This window comes from Montipora capricornis, chromosome 11 (genome assembly GCF_036669925.1).
Source record: "Montipora capricornis isolate CH-2021 chromosome 11, ASM3666992v2, whole genome shotgun sequence".
NCBI lineage: Eukaryota > Metazoa > Cnidaria > Anthozoa > Scleractinia > Acroporidae > Montipora > Montipora capricornis.
Window position 1 is genome coordinate 6,078,620 of NC_090893.1, and position 15,000 is coordinate 6,093,619.

The 15,000-nt window shown below is 37.9% G+C and overlaps 1 protein-coding gene and 1 non-coding gene across 2 annotated transcripts in view; one reads left to right on the forward strand and one right to left on the reverse strand.

Annotated features, from left to right (window-relative positions):
• LOC138024084 (uncharacterized) overlaps nt 1-15,000 on the forward strand; it is a 54,963-nt gene that overhangs the window by 19,839 nt on the left and 20,124 nt on the right. Inside the window, exons 9-17 of the mRNA XM_068871175.1 lie at nt 918-955; nt 1,616-1,697; nt 5,905-5,954; nt 6,042-6,192; nt 6,567-6,746; nt 11,148-11,373; nt 11,815-11,909; nt 14,127-14,270; nt 14,367-14,777. Of these exons, the coding sequence (XP_068727276.1) occupies nt 918-955; nt 1,616-1,697; nt 5,905-5,954; nt 6,042-6,192; nt 6,567-6,746; nt 11,148-11,373; nt 11,815-11,909; nt 14,127-14,270; nt 14,367-14,777 (1,377 nt within the window). The remainder of the gene's footprint in view (nt 1-917; nt 956-1,615; nt 1,698-5,904; nt 5,955-6,041; nt 6,193-6,566; nt 6,747-11,147; nt 11,374-11,814; nt 11,910-14,126; nt 14,271-14,366; nt 14,778-15,000) is intronic.
• On the reverse strand, nt 4,482-4,556 carry Trnaa-agc (transfer RNA alanine (anticodon AGC)). Its single transcript has one exon. It is a non-coding gene; the product is annotated as a tRNA-Ala (tRNA).

Sequence of the window (15,000 nt, forward strand, 5' to 3'; positions counted from 1 at the left end):
AACAGTCCATATTCATCAAGACAAAATCAAAAATACCCAGTTTTCTGTTGCCAAAAAAAGGATATATCTTTGCACTCAAGTGTACATCAGTTATGCACAGCAGGTGGCCGCTTGACTGGCCTGCATCACAAAATTGGCACAGAAGGGACATCAGGGAAATGTCAATTTCAAAAATCTTATATTAATTAATTAAAGGGCTTCATGTTGATCCAGCCCAGTCAAAATGTTTTTGAGTATAGTAGGCAAGCTGGCTATAGTAATAGGCAGCAGAGGCTCAAGGCCGCTGCTTCAAGGGCCAGAGGCCCTTGCATGCTAGGGGGGTCCGGGAGCATTCTTCCCTGGAAAATTTTGAAAACATTGGCTTCGAATGGTTGCATCTGGTGCATTTTAGGGTAAACTGAGCTCCTATTAGATGGCATTAAGATAACAGTAATAAATTAAGAGTCGCAAAAGACCTTCAGTTTTCAAATTAAAGTTATATTCCGCCAGAAGCATTATTGGAAAAAAGGATAACTATAGAACAGCAAGTACTTCTCAACTCAGAAAGTGAGAAACTCAGTTGCTGAAAGTTGCCTCATAGTATATTATAGAGTCAGTTGAACTGAAGGCTTTAGATCTTCAAATCATTTGAGCTATATATAATCTCAGTGCAATGCTATGGGTTTTATGACTCATTTTTCAGGTAGACCCCAACCTTCAAACCATACTTTTAGCTCATACAGACAACACTGGTGATCATTTACACAAGTTACACTTTAACATTCATGTAGGACCTTTGATAGTACTTCTTTTCTTATCATAATGATTCTGGTACATCATCATTTGGAAACTTGACTGTCTCTTTTATAATGTACACTAATTTTTTTTGTGTTTATCAATTATTAAGTGTGGATGATTGCATTTGCTTTCAATTATAGTGGTTCAAAGTCACACATACCCATCAGGAACAGTTGAGGTAATAAGTTCTTGAACTTGTTATTAATTTTACAGGGGCCGGTTGCACCAAATAGCAGAAGGAAAATAAACCTTAGTTCCATGGCCCATTACTTTATACATGTATGTCCCTCAATTTGCACTGTGAAGATCGAGGTCCCTCAAAGATCAAATTTGTGTTTGCTTACCAGTCACAAAAACTTCTATTTAATTTTCTCTTTACTAATAAAAGTTTATTGTCTTTATAATAAACATTTCAGTCAAACACAACTTATTTAGCTGTCCTTCAGGATGGATACCCATACCTTCAGACTCATCACGTTTCCAAATTATTGGTGGTATTCTGTGAACTTCCTGTATCTGCCTTCATGGTGTTTTCTGTCATTGAAGGCCTTAATACAATGATGACATTTTCATTGTTCTTGGTTTTTTATGAATAATTTGTGACTTAATCATTAATAATAATTTTTTTTTAATTAATTAAAAGGTTTTTAACACCGCAGAAACTTGTAGAGCATCAGCTTATTCCGTTTACCAGTTTTGATATGAATTATTCTTAATGGTCTTAAATTCATTTTTATTGCTTAATTAATTTAAAAAAAATTCATTTGTGTATTCTTGATTCAACATTCTTGTGGATACTGCATTTGGCTACTTGTAATTCTCTTTCTCATTTTAACAGACAAACCACAGTGCGAGATCTGAAAGCCCTTCAGTGCATGGGTCTGATCTCAGTACAGTGCATCGAGATGGCGACCATTCAGGTGAAAATGTCTTAACCCTAACCCTAACCCAATATAAATCTAGACCACAGCAAGAGGACAAAACCTTCTAGAGAAATATGAACTCTTATAATTTATCAGTCATCACATGCAGAAACTGTTCTTGATTTTAAAGCATGACCTTAAATTTACATACGTACAATCCTGGTCAAAAGTTGTTGGGAAGGTTGCGTGCATCACTTCACTTCACACCTACAGTATCGCTCAGAATTAACCTAACATGGAACGCGTTCGCGAACGTGATCAGAACGAAACTTGAACGAGAAATGAACAAGCAACAGAACGGATTTGGAACGGGGGCAGAACGTATATGGAACGGGGGCAGAACGGATATGGAACAAACAAGTTCTTTTTAACCTGTTCTCTAGAACACGTTCTCATCTGCAGGAACGCGTTCTAGAGAACGTCCCCGCTTAGCGAGATTTACGTGTACTTTGTGAAGTCCACATTTGTTACCATTCGCGCGTGCTTGACACCCGGCCCGGTTAAAAAAGGGATTGTTGTTCAAGGCCGCTAAATTAAGCGCTTGAATTTAAGACTACAATTGGGAAACTGTAATAATCAGAAAACGGAGATGGAAAGTACATTTCATGTGCATTTAGCTGGTAAAGAGAAAGCTTCAAAATATCTTTCTGTTTTCAATTAAGAACAAAACAAAAAAACCCGCACTTCAAATCAGCGAGAAAAACAGCTGCAGTGAACGGGATTGAGATGTTAGACTAGTGTAAATATTTTCTTTTTCTCAATATGGCCAAAGAGGCTTGAAAATTTACGTACGCATTAGTTGGATAATACTGTTCATCCACAGACAATGAGTACTTTTAGAGTTGTAGAACCAGAACTAGCGTTACGCGACTAGTTTTTGCACTAAATTTTTAACCATCACGCCAAAAATAAATTTATCGTTTGATCTGTGGTTTGGTTCGTTTGGTTTGAATGGTTTCCTTCACTTTAATCGTTCCTTTAAGATATTTCTTTTGTACATAACCGAAAATACACGTTAAAATTCCACTAGCCGTGAAATGCGCGCAAACAAAACAACTGGCTCGTTCTGCTTCACTAAACCAGTTTGGTTGCCGAGCACGTGACAATTTTTACTCAATACGTGACTGATTCTCTCACGCAAAGTACAAACTTTAAACCCTCGAAACCTTTAAAACGCTTTAAACCTTTCTTTTTTTCCATTCTTTCAAACGATAGCTGCCGCGCACCAAACGAACGATAGAAAGGTTAAAGCGATACAAACGATAGAAACGAAATTGGAAGTGCGATGTTTCGGATCAAAATATAACGTCCAACGAAAAGTTTTCGGATTCCACCAACTTTGTCTTTGTGCTGTGCGCTAACAAAGCAAAATCAACACAAGGAAAGTATCAAAATAAACAGAAGACATAATAGACAAGCTTTTGTTTTCGGTATTATTCCAGATAAATACTTTGTAACAAAGAAATAACAGATAAACTTCGGGTATTGTCGGTAAGCGATTGACAAGCAATACCGTGCGCAAGGCCAAAGTTATACGTAAGTCATCTTTTGTCCTTGTTTTGCTCACTTTTTGTATACAATCAAATGTTATATTTTTGCACTATTGAAAAAGAAATCTTATTGATCACTGCAATAATTTAACTGTTTTTTTTAAATATCTCTAGCGCAAAAACCTCGTTTTAGGAAAAGACTAACTGCTTTTCTCGAAGTTACAATCCCATCTTCATCTCGCAGTGAATGTTACCGGTTTTTGTGAACGCGTTCAAAGGAACGTGTTCTTTTTCTTGTAAATGCGTTACATGGAACGCGTCCAATGGAACCACAAGAGAACAGAGCTGGAACGGATTCGGAACGGGTATAGAACGGATAAAGAACGGATAAGAGAACGGAAATTGAACGGAAATTGAACGAATATGTAACGCGTTCTGTTCAGCGTTCCCTGTTAGGTTAATTCTGAGCGGTACTGTAATTCGATTATTCTATCTATTGGCTGAACTATTCGGGAAAGAGCATGCTCTAATGTGGTCCCCCCTCCCCCATATTCAATGTTGGAAGAAAAGTCACCATTTTGTGTGGTGCAAAATCCAACATTGATAAGCGGGGAAGGGGGGCTATCTCGAAAGTGACCCTACCTTCTGAACACTTTTGTCCAGGATTGTAGTTACTAGACTCATAAGTTTATCTCACTGAGTCAGTGTATCTTAAAACTTTTTATAGATCATTAAGGATTATCTTTTTTATACATGGCCTCCTTGTAAAGCAGGTTTCTTATCATTTCTTTTATTGTAGTAGTTTTTAGTAAGTTATTGTACTGTAGTTAGGTAGTTAGATTTGTCTTGATCATTTTATTAAAAACTGGATCATTGGATAATGTAATTCGAGAGTTTTGATTGGCTAAGCCATCATGGGTTATGAGCCATTATACCATGATCTACAAACACGGTAAGCATATGCATGATTTTTTGGGCCTTTCTATTTTTATTGTAGTCTAGTTTTCCATATTTTGGGGTCATTTTTAATAAAACAATTATTCCACTTGCGCTTGTTGGATATGAGATGATTATAGCCAACTCGGCGCTTTACTATTGTTAAATAGTAAAGTGCTGAAGGAAATACCATGTCTAAATAAAGATTTTACCTTTTATCTTTTCCTTATACTGAACAACAAAGTTCAGAAGCTTGCCCCCCTCCTATCCCCACAAACAAATTACAGCATTTTGGAAGATAAAGGTGATCTTTGCACTTAGCTGAACAATTTACACAGTAATTGAAAAATTCAGGCGGCTTCAACGTGAATGGAACCCGTGACCTCTACAATGCTGGTGTAATGCTCTACCAACTGAGCTTAATGAAGCCACTCAGTTGGAGAGCAGGTCAATTTGTTGGGTCTATGTATTCTATGAAAGGGGTGATGAATACATAAGGCAGCCTCAATGGGGTACGAACCCTGAAAATTTCAGGTGTCTATAGAGTAGCAATTGCTTGAATCATCCAGTTAAGGTCTCGGTAAAGGAAAATGAGGTTTCCGCAGAAAAATAAAATTGTTGCGCCACTATTTTTTGTATAGGGTCAAACTATACAAGTATCATATTAAAGCTAATAGATTGAATTATTTGAATAATGCTTTAGTTTTTTGGTAAAATAAAATTGTCGCGCTGCTATTTTTGTTTAGGGTCAAACTATATAATAATTATTATCATATTTATATAAAGCTAATAGATTGAATTATTAGAATAATGCTTTAGTTTTTTGGTATTTAATATTGCCTTTAATTTTGATGCTGCAAACTCAGAATGAGCGAGTCTGCTTCAGAAGCTTCTGCCCCTTCACTTTATTGCAAAAACAACCACACTTTGTGGCATCTTAGTCACAGATGAGTGCACTTCAATATCATATGTGAGGAATTTTTGATATGTTACGTATTGAGATATCATGCATCAACGTTGAAATTCTCATCTGGACAGGAGGTCTAAGGATTTAGGGTTAGCTTCAAAATAAAGCAGTTCACAGTCTGCTGAATGACAACACCCCCTATTGAAAGCCATTATTATGCTGAGCCACTCAGTGTCCGGGTATGTGCTAAGGTAGCAGATTGCACATGAAGGCTGTTTATTAACACCCTATCTTTTCACGTGTGATTGCCATGATGTGTCAAACATTTTTCGCACACAAATTATGGAGGGAAACAAGGGAAAGCGATTTTAGCTGTTTTAAAATTAATTTTTGAGAATTTTTTTTCCGGGAAATATACTTCATAGCCCACTGATTCAAGATTTGCAAAAACAAGAAATTTGAGCGAGACACCCAAATTTACCTTTACGGAGACCTTATAAGTGCATTAAGATCACTTCTATCTTTTATCTACAACCTGTACTTCAAACATACGTTAAATTTATTTCATTCAGAGCATTTTGCTGTGCTCAAGCATCTCTTCAACACCCCTGTATGCAGAATGAACAGAGGGGATAAGAAATCTTTTATTATTAGTCATTGTCTGTAGAGACTGAATTGTTTTTGATTTTAGAGCATGACCATGTAGATATTTACTAGTTTACTTCACTCACTCAGTATATCCTAAAAAGTAGTGTTTATATCATTATTTTAATATTTGATGTCTTTAACATGTAGTTCAGTCATTCAGTCAACCAACGGCAAGGTGTTTTACCAAACAGAATGATTATATTTATTTATTATTTGTCTTTAGAAGTTTCCAGGCCAGATCAAGGAATCTCACCCCTGGAAGGTCAAACTGAGGTGACTCTTTTGTTTGTGAGAACTGATGTCTTTTTGTCTTTTTTTATAGCGTGTCATTTTCTGACAATGATTGTTTTTTACTCCAAGGGTGGGTATCCGTTTTTCATATTTTTACCTGAGCCCTTACCAGAAGATGTCACGTCTGGAATGGCAGAGTTCCGTCATTTAGCCACATGCACTGCTAATTTGACTGACTTGACAAAGAAGTACCCTAATGTTTTCCAAGGGATTGTTCCAGGTGAGTAAAATGTACCATTCCTGTATTGCGTGTATTTGATTAAATGCTGTCCTCGAATGCAGGCAGTAGGTTTTTGCAAAAAAAGTAAGCACTGGCCCGCTGCATTTATTCTCATCAATGTGGTGCATAATCAGAGCATTCTCAATCTAGATCTAGGATAGTTATGTTTCTTTTTTTCTATGAACTAAGGTTTTTCTAAATGTCAAGAGGTTAGCTAATCACTGCCACATTTAAATTAAGACAACCCTTAAATATAGTACTTTAAGAGTAGTGCCAAGAAAAGAAAATTCTGGGTTGTTAAATTAAGCATATAGTTGTGTTAAATAGTAAATGGGAAAAGAGCATCAAACTGTTTGTTTCAACCTTTTCCTTAGAATCCGCTCACCCTGGTGATGTGCAAGTTACTGTCATGACTCAGACTGGTCAGCATCTTGCCATAAGACCTTTCAAATATATTGATAAAGAAGAGTGGATGGCAGTGGAGATTCTTAGTGGTGGGGCAAAGTTATCAAAAGTGTTTTCCATAATGGGTGGAAAGTTCAACAAATTACTAGGTAAGTAAAACAATATTTGTCGGGTTACCTTCAGATCTGTCAGGAGTGACTCTTCAAAACACCTGAAAAATTCAGGTGGCTCCAATGGGATTTGAACCTATAACTTCTGTGATGCCAGTACAATGCTCTTCCAACTGACAGGGGCACCCAACGTCAATTTCGGAAAATATCTGTTCGGAAGACTATTTGAGATCTAGAATTTTTGGAATATTTGTTGTAAAGTTTCTTGCTTGGCTACCTCTCCTAGGATTTTTGAACATCTGAAAAATGGTATAATCGCCCATTTTAAACAGATTTTTACCCTAAAAAGGTCACCTAGAATTTTCGGGAGCCTTTTTCCTGGCTGAAATGTTTGAAAAGGTAAGTTTTGATAACCTATAATTTTCAAATCACTGGACTTTCAGCTAGGAAATCCGAACAGATGAAAAATTTTTAGGGGTTAAAAAGATACTAAAATACGTTTAACAATGCCATGTTTAAGTGGTTTTGAACTATATTCTCGTTGAGTGCCCCTGAATTGAGCTATGGAGCCTAGCAGTTGGGAGCAGGTCATTTGCTCAAATTTTCCAGCTAAGTGCGAGGATCACTTATCTCATTCGTCTATAACCTGCACTTCAAATGTACAATTTCATTTCATTCATTGAGTTCTTTGCAGAGGCAAATGAGTCCAACAAATTGACCTGCTCCCAACTGTGTGGCTTCATAGCTCAGTTGGCGGAGCATTGCACCAGCATAGTAGAGGTCATGGGTTCAAATCCAATTGGAAGCACATGAATTTTCAGGTGTGTCTATAAGAGAAAATTGCTTAAATTATCCAGCTAATTGCGAGGATAAGGTGGCTCAAACCGGTATCCACACTTGAAAGAAACGTTCTCATATAGAAGGATTGACACTACAACATTTTATCACTTAACAGCAATGTTATGGTACCATGTCAAACACCAATTATTGCTAAAAAAGATTTGGTCATTTTTGTGACGTTAAACGTTACCATGGCAACAGGAACGCCCTGCAAAACACCCCATATTTTGGCTTTAGCTGCTCATATCTCAAAAACGAACTCGGTGACCCCCATTTTTTATTTCTGAAATGTAATCAACATGCCAGAATGAAACTTAATGCAAAGTTTAAAAAAGTTATGTGGAGCAGATTCAGAGCCACCTTAAATAATTGAAAATTTTAAGATAGCTCTGAATCTACTCCACAGAATAGGCCTTATGCATGATGACGTCATATGCTCAAAAATTCACCACCAAGCGTCATTTGCACAAAATTATTTACATCATCTGGACATGCAATACTGTTCGCACGTTAGCTTTCTTTACAACTTTGTTCCTTTGGGATTCAGTTCAAGCTAGAATTTAAAAGTTTGATTTCCAGTTCGAGGCTTGGTGGTGAAATCAGCTAGTCAGACGTCATCACGCATAAGGGCTATTCTTTTAAACTTTGCAGAGAGTTTTATCTTGGCCTGCTGATTACTTTTGTGCGATAAAAAATTGGGGTCACCGAGTTCATTTTTCAGATATGAGCAACTAAAGCTAAAATATAGGGTGTTTTTGCAAGGCTTTCTTATTACCATGGTAACTTGTTACGTCACAAAAATGGCTGGATCTTGTTAAGCAATAATAATTGATGTTTTACATTGTACCATAACATTGCTGTTACGTGATAAAGTATTGTAGTGTCAATCCTTCTAATAGCAAGGTCTCCCTAAAAGTGTTGAAACTGTTTTGAGCCACCTTGAATAAGTGCAGGTTGTGTGCAAAAAAAGGAAGGTAAAATAGAGGAATGAGCTTTTTTTGTGTGTGTGTTCTCATCTTATGGTCCTCAGTTTTTCCATGTTACCAATAACAACTTGCATAAGTTGTGCACTGTTTATATTATGGCTTGAATTGCTTTAGTTAGCTTAGGATTAGTTCACTGATCTCTTCTTGCCTCATCTTCCACTACGATAATAGGATAATTTCATCTTGCATGTAAGCTCAGATATATTTCTGCAGGAACCATGCAAACTGTTTTGTGTGGAGTGTAAACATAAAGCAGCCATTTTTTGACAGAACACGAAAAACTATTGATAATCAAGTAAATCAAAATCTATTGAAGAAAATGCCAGTTCTGATTGTCCATGGAGCAAACCTTCAAGTCTAATATAACAAGTGGTTTGATGATTCGTCTGTATCTGGTCGTTTTAACAGCATCTGATGAGCCCTTCTCATGAAGACCTTCATTCAGTGTTGGTGGAGGTGAACATGAGGTATTCTCTTGTTTTAGAGGGAACTCCTCTTGGTTGCTTTCTGGCTTGGAGATAAGGTGTCCACAATTTCTCTGTACGGATCTGCCATTCTGAATTTCGACCACTTAAGACCTTCGAGTTTGTGGTAACAATTGCCAGTGTTTTCTGATCCACAACCCACACATGGTCTCCAGGATTCAAGGTGGGCAGTTCGGTGTATCGATGACTTGCGTTGTAATGGTTTGTTTGGGGTACCTTTCTCTCCTGTTCATGTTCGAGAATTTTCTCCAGGTTAGGACATGATGACCCCAGCTGATCGGGGATCACAGGAGCTGTGACAGGTTTGGGCAGCACCATTTCTTCAACTGCTTTTACTTTGTCAGTATCTGGTTTTAACCCTTGAGCGATGTTGACATCACCCATGAAGGGCATTTCTGTTTACCTTGATCTTAGACTTATTCAACTTTAGGTCCCGGGCTTTAGGCGTTCCTCTAGTGCTCGTTAAAGGAGTTTCCTCAGATTGGTGTCATGGTCATTCACTGCTTCTTTATCAATGTCATCATGTTTCATGTCAAGAGTATGATCCACTTTGACGTCCACAGTGCCTTTGAAGATATACATATGTAATTTATGCCATTTTGTAAGTAATAACTTTGCCCCAATCCCTCTCTCCTTCCTCCCCTCTCACCCTCAGAAATATTGCAATTCAGAAATACTAGGTTTCATTTATTTGTCGCCTTGTTTGATTACACCAGAAATCAATTATCGCATAAACAAGCTCTTACTTAAGTATACACCATTCACAAAGTTTAAGTTGAATTTCTTTGTTTCACTAAATAAGTTAAATTGCCTCTTCGATAAATGAAAATCATTCAATTATTGATGTCTATCGATTTTCTTGTGAACTAGAACGAATGCCAGTTCGCAAGGAATTATAGGGCGATTCAAAACACTTTTGATGAATGTTATCGTTTCAGTTTTACCTGAATTTGAAGCAAAACTTTGGATTATGGAAAGTATGTAAGATGAGAGGTTCTTGTTGTTTTAGTAGCAGGACATTTGTGTACTGCTTTGTTGGCCTCTAGCGGATTGTTGGTATAACCTGTCGGTACTATGTTGGTAATCTGTTGGCTGACAGTCAACCAATTGTCGGTGGAGGTGAGCAGTTCTTCGCTTTTACCTATGCCCTGTAACTTACAGTACTTGGTTAATATGTATCTCTCTTCAAGGTGTAAAAACTTCTTTCTTACTTCTTGTTGGAAAGCAATGGGAACAAAACATGGTCTCTGCTGCACACTATGTGTTTAGTTTTGTTGGGGGTGCTCACTACTTGAAACTTTAGTCCCTGATAGTTGTCTTGGTATCATGCTGTGAAATGCATTTCTCCCTGTCCTCTCATGATGACAGAAATATCACATATTTAAAGCTTCACTTTACTTTATTCAGTATTTTTGCTGAGGTCTGAGTAGCCAATGAGATTACAGGAGGCTCCTGCATCAAGCTGGCACACTATTGATACCTTGTGTTTGTCTGGGTCATTGTTCTCTACACAAAAGGTCAATTCTGTTAGAGCTTTCTTTCCTTTGCCTTCTTGGATTAACATGTAATGATGCTTAGTATGGAGAGATCATAGTTGGTCTCACCTTTCACCATCTTTACATCATTTGGACACTTTCCTGACAACGTGATGCAAAATGGCCCTTTTCAGTTCTGTGGTAGGTGTGTTCAGTAGTGTTAGGTAATCAGCCTTTATGTTTAAAAGGGTTTATTTCTTCAGTATCAGATGTCTTCTCCTTATTTGCCAGGGATATTAACTATTGTTTCGTAATTTTGACAGATCTACTTATTTTAATGGCTTTCAATGGCTTTGGTCGTCATTTCTGTCTTTAATTCGTAGTCGGAGCTACTTTACATCAATACTAGTTTTGCAACTGATATAGAAGTTAAGGCCTTAAAGGGTTGTTTTAAAACAATTTTGTGATACCTTGTTTCACATGGACTGTAAATATAGCCCCCATGTTTTAACTGAACTTCATGCAGGCAAAGTTAATTGCTCTGTGTTAATTTCTGAAACAGGAGCGGTCAACCAAATCCAAATGGAATGTGAAATATCATAACACAAAATAATACAAAATACATACTTTTTGTTCTGTTAATTCTTGTTTTAGATTGCTCAAATCAAACAAAACAGCAACACTCACTTCAATTTCTCCAGTTACTGGTTTATACAGCTGCACAGACAGGAGAAAAACAGTTTATTGAGATTATCTTCAGCACCTCTGCTGGACAAATTGTCTTTGATTCCTACAAGGACAGAGCTCAGTTACCTGAGGATGTTGCCAGAGCCAATGGCCATGATGATTTGGCAAACTACCTGCAAGATTTTACCACAAGGTATAAGTGTGATGTGTCTATTTCATAAAAGTGCTTGATTTCCTGTTTTCATTCCAGGTCATAGGCACCTATTAGGATATGTCTTTTGTAGGAACTGGAAAATGATTTGTAATATTTTGAGAAATTCATAATGTTTGGTGATTTCCATTTAATATTAACCAAGGGGGCTTTTAAATTAATTGAAAAAATATACTGTATTTACATGAACCAGTACTTTCCATAGTTACTCAGCAGATATTTAAATATCTCGGCCTCCTGTTCTTTTTTCCAGTAAGTGCTGTTTTGTTCCTCCAGTCTTATTGACATCCTCAGAACACTTGAAAAGTCATAGTGCTTTCATTGTGTCATAAAAGTTTAATATGTATTTTTGTTAGGGGTTGTTTGGTTTATGGAATTAAAAGTTCATCACCCATCTGGTCTTATTTAGTTTTTTATTTGCAGACTCTCTAAGAAACCAGAGTTTAGTCTAGAGGAGGCCCATGTAATTGACTGGTCAGAACTTGAGAGAGCTGCTACTGCAGCTCAAACTCAACGGTGTAAGTATTTGTTAAAATCACAGTGCTCAATATGTTTTCTATTACGCTTGTAATACGTGAAAGTTAATGTTGTTATTCATCCATGATATTGCTTTTCTGGACTGCCATGTTCATGTGAATAGCGATGGAAGTCTAGCAACAAAAGTGTACAGGAAACCTGCCCACACTGATCATTATCTGCAATTTGACTCCCACCATCCCTTAATACACAAGCTTGGGGTTTTCCGGACACTTAGTCACAGAGCGGAACAGGTGATCAGTGATCCCGACACCTTGACAAATGAGAAAAACCACATCAAGAAGTCACTCCAAAAATGCGGGTATCCTGACTGGGAGTTCAGTGGAAACCGAAAAGATGAGCGGGGGTGTGGCATTGACAACATCAAGAGGGAACACAAGGCCTGGGTAACCATCCCTTACATACGAGGCCTATCTGAAAATATTAAGAAGATTCTCAAAGAACACTGCGTAACAGCGTTTTACAAACCCCAGAACACTCTAAGACAACAGTTGGCCAAGGTTAAAGACAAACAGCCATTTGAGAAGCGTTCGAACCTTGTATATGGCATTACCTGTGGAGGGGAGGGCTGCGCCGAAACCTATGTGGGAGAGACTCTTCAGTCCATCAGAGCCAGGCTGAAACAACATCAATGGCCGAACTCCAATCCTGCTTAAAATTCAGCAGTTTATTGTCACCTGAAGGACACGGGACATGTGTTGGATCCAAAGGGAGTCAAGATGCTAGATAAGGAACGAGATTGGCGAAGGAGGGGGATAAAGGAAGCGATATGGGAAAGGGTGGAAGACCCAACCCTGAACAGAAAGGGGGGCTCCTGTTCTCTCTGTCTCACACTTGGGACCAGGCCCTCCTCTGCGTTCCTCAACGTTTGTCACGTGATAATGAACTACCACGTGACAAACTTCACGGATGAAGACTGATGGTTTCAGTCGAAACGTGTGTTAATAATTAAGACCAAAATTCCAAAAAAGACTTTAAAATTCCTCACATTAAGCTTGTAATAGTTTTTTTGACTGTACTTTCAGTCACATCTTGGAATCCTACTTTGTTTTTTCTGCGTTTGCTAATCATGGTCAATTTTGTTGGTCACAAAAAGACAATCAAAGACACAGCTTAACTACTGTAGTTGAAAGTTGTGTGGTTTGCCACTTATGGGAGCCATTGTTTTCTTTTAAAAAATACAACACTCAAAAACGGAGATGAAAATTTAGTCGTACACCGACATGCAGGTGGGTTTGTTGTTGGACATTGCAGTCTTAATGGAGAAAGAAAGAAAAAACTAGAAAACTGGCTTTTGATATTTTTATGAAAGAATCAATTAACTTTTTAGATGTTAACTTTGTAGATGCCTTGTCTTGTGTTTTGTGTACCGGTAATTGATATACTCCAGTTTGAAGAAATTAATTAACGAATCGTGGGTTATGTTCTACTGTGCTGGGAATAAAGCTATTTTTCCCCTGTTTAAGAGAAAACACCTAGGGAAAGTCCGCTACAAGCCTAGAAGGCCCATCATCAGGCCGGCGCTTATCTCCAGTTACTGTAGCATGAATTGACTAGGAGTATTTCTACTCCCCCCTGGTTGGGATGCTAGTCCATCGCAGGGTTACCCCCAGCATTTTGCCGGTACCCATTTATACACCTGGGTGGAGAGAGGCATGGTGGGAGTAAAGTGTCTTGCCCAACAACACAACACGATGTCCCCGGCCAGGACCCAAACCCGGACCACTCGATCCGGAGTCGATCAGACCAACCATGAGGCCACCGCTCCTCCCACACCTAGTATCTTCTTGAAATGTGTGGGATGCCTGATGAGTAATGGTTGTATCTATTGTCTCAAATAAAGTATTGTCTATCCCCAAAAAGTTACCAAACAATAGAGGCAACCACAATGCATCATGAAGTCCATCTGGCAGCGCAAAGGAAAGTTTAAGAAACAAGTACATGATACCCAAATAATTTTTTCAATTGCTGAAACGGATTTGTCTTTTTGTCTTTATTGAACAATAAGTTTATTGCATAAGCCAATATTGAAAACAATTTAGCTCTAACTTCCTACAAAGGCTGAGGTTCTCTTTAATAATAAAATAGTTTAAGGTCATTATGTGTTCAAAAACTGTGATTTCTTTGTGCACTCTTATTTAAAAACCTTGTGATGATTCGCTTTTGGGTCTCCACTCACCTGGCTCTCCAACTAACAGGTCTCACAGAAGAAATAAGCAGCGATGACAGCAGTGAAAACAACTCTGACACTGACTACTTTGCGGATGTGGAGACATCTATTGATTCATCTGAGCTCTCAAGGTCCACTTCTGAGGATGACACTTCAGAGCCTTACTTTAGAGGTGATCAAATCAATTTTTACCCATTTTGCACTTGCATAATTATTCACCTTGAAATATTATGATTAAATTTGACACTCATTCCTTCCCTCCAAACAGAAAAAACTAAAGCATCAGCCCACCAGAGCATTTTCTCCATTGTCAAGGGGGCATTTGCCGAAAATGGTACAATGGACAAAATCAGACAAAACATTTTAGAAGGCGTGAAACAAAAGCATACGGTTTTGATCCTCGAAGACAGCCACTTTGATTCTAGACTACCTGAGGCGGTAAAAGGTCTGAATTATACACTTGCTTTCCAACTGGCTGCGGGAAGCAAAAACATCCCACGTCATCTGCACACAGCAAATGAAAGGTTTCTGGCTTCGAGAGAGAACATAATACGTCAGCCAACAATATCCTTTTGCAAGCTACATCCAGATGTGCTGATAGAGAGCAGCTTTGTCAAAAACAATAATGACTACATATTAAGGATTGATGCTTCCAAACAGTCGAACCAACTAAATAAAGGTACAAATAAATTCATGAATGGGGCAACACTTTCTTAGAATTGTTCCTGTTTTGCTCAGAAATACCCACAACCCCAGCATCCTCGAATGACTTGGTAAACATGATGATAAGAGAAATTTGCAGCAAAAGTTCAAGCAATTGATGATGCAGAACTTCTACAACAACGTGTCTCGAGATGGAGGAACAACTTTCTTTGCTTTTTTTCATCCTCTTGCCTTTGTTG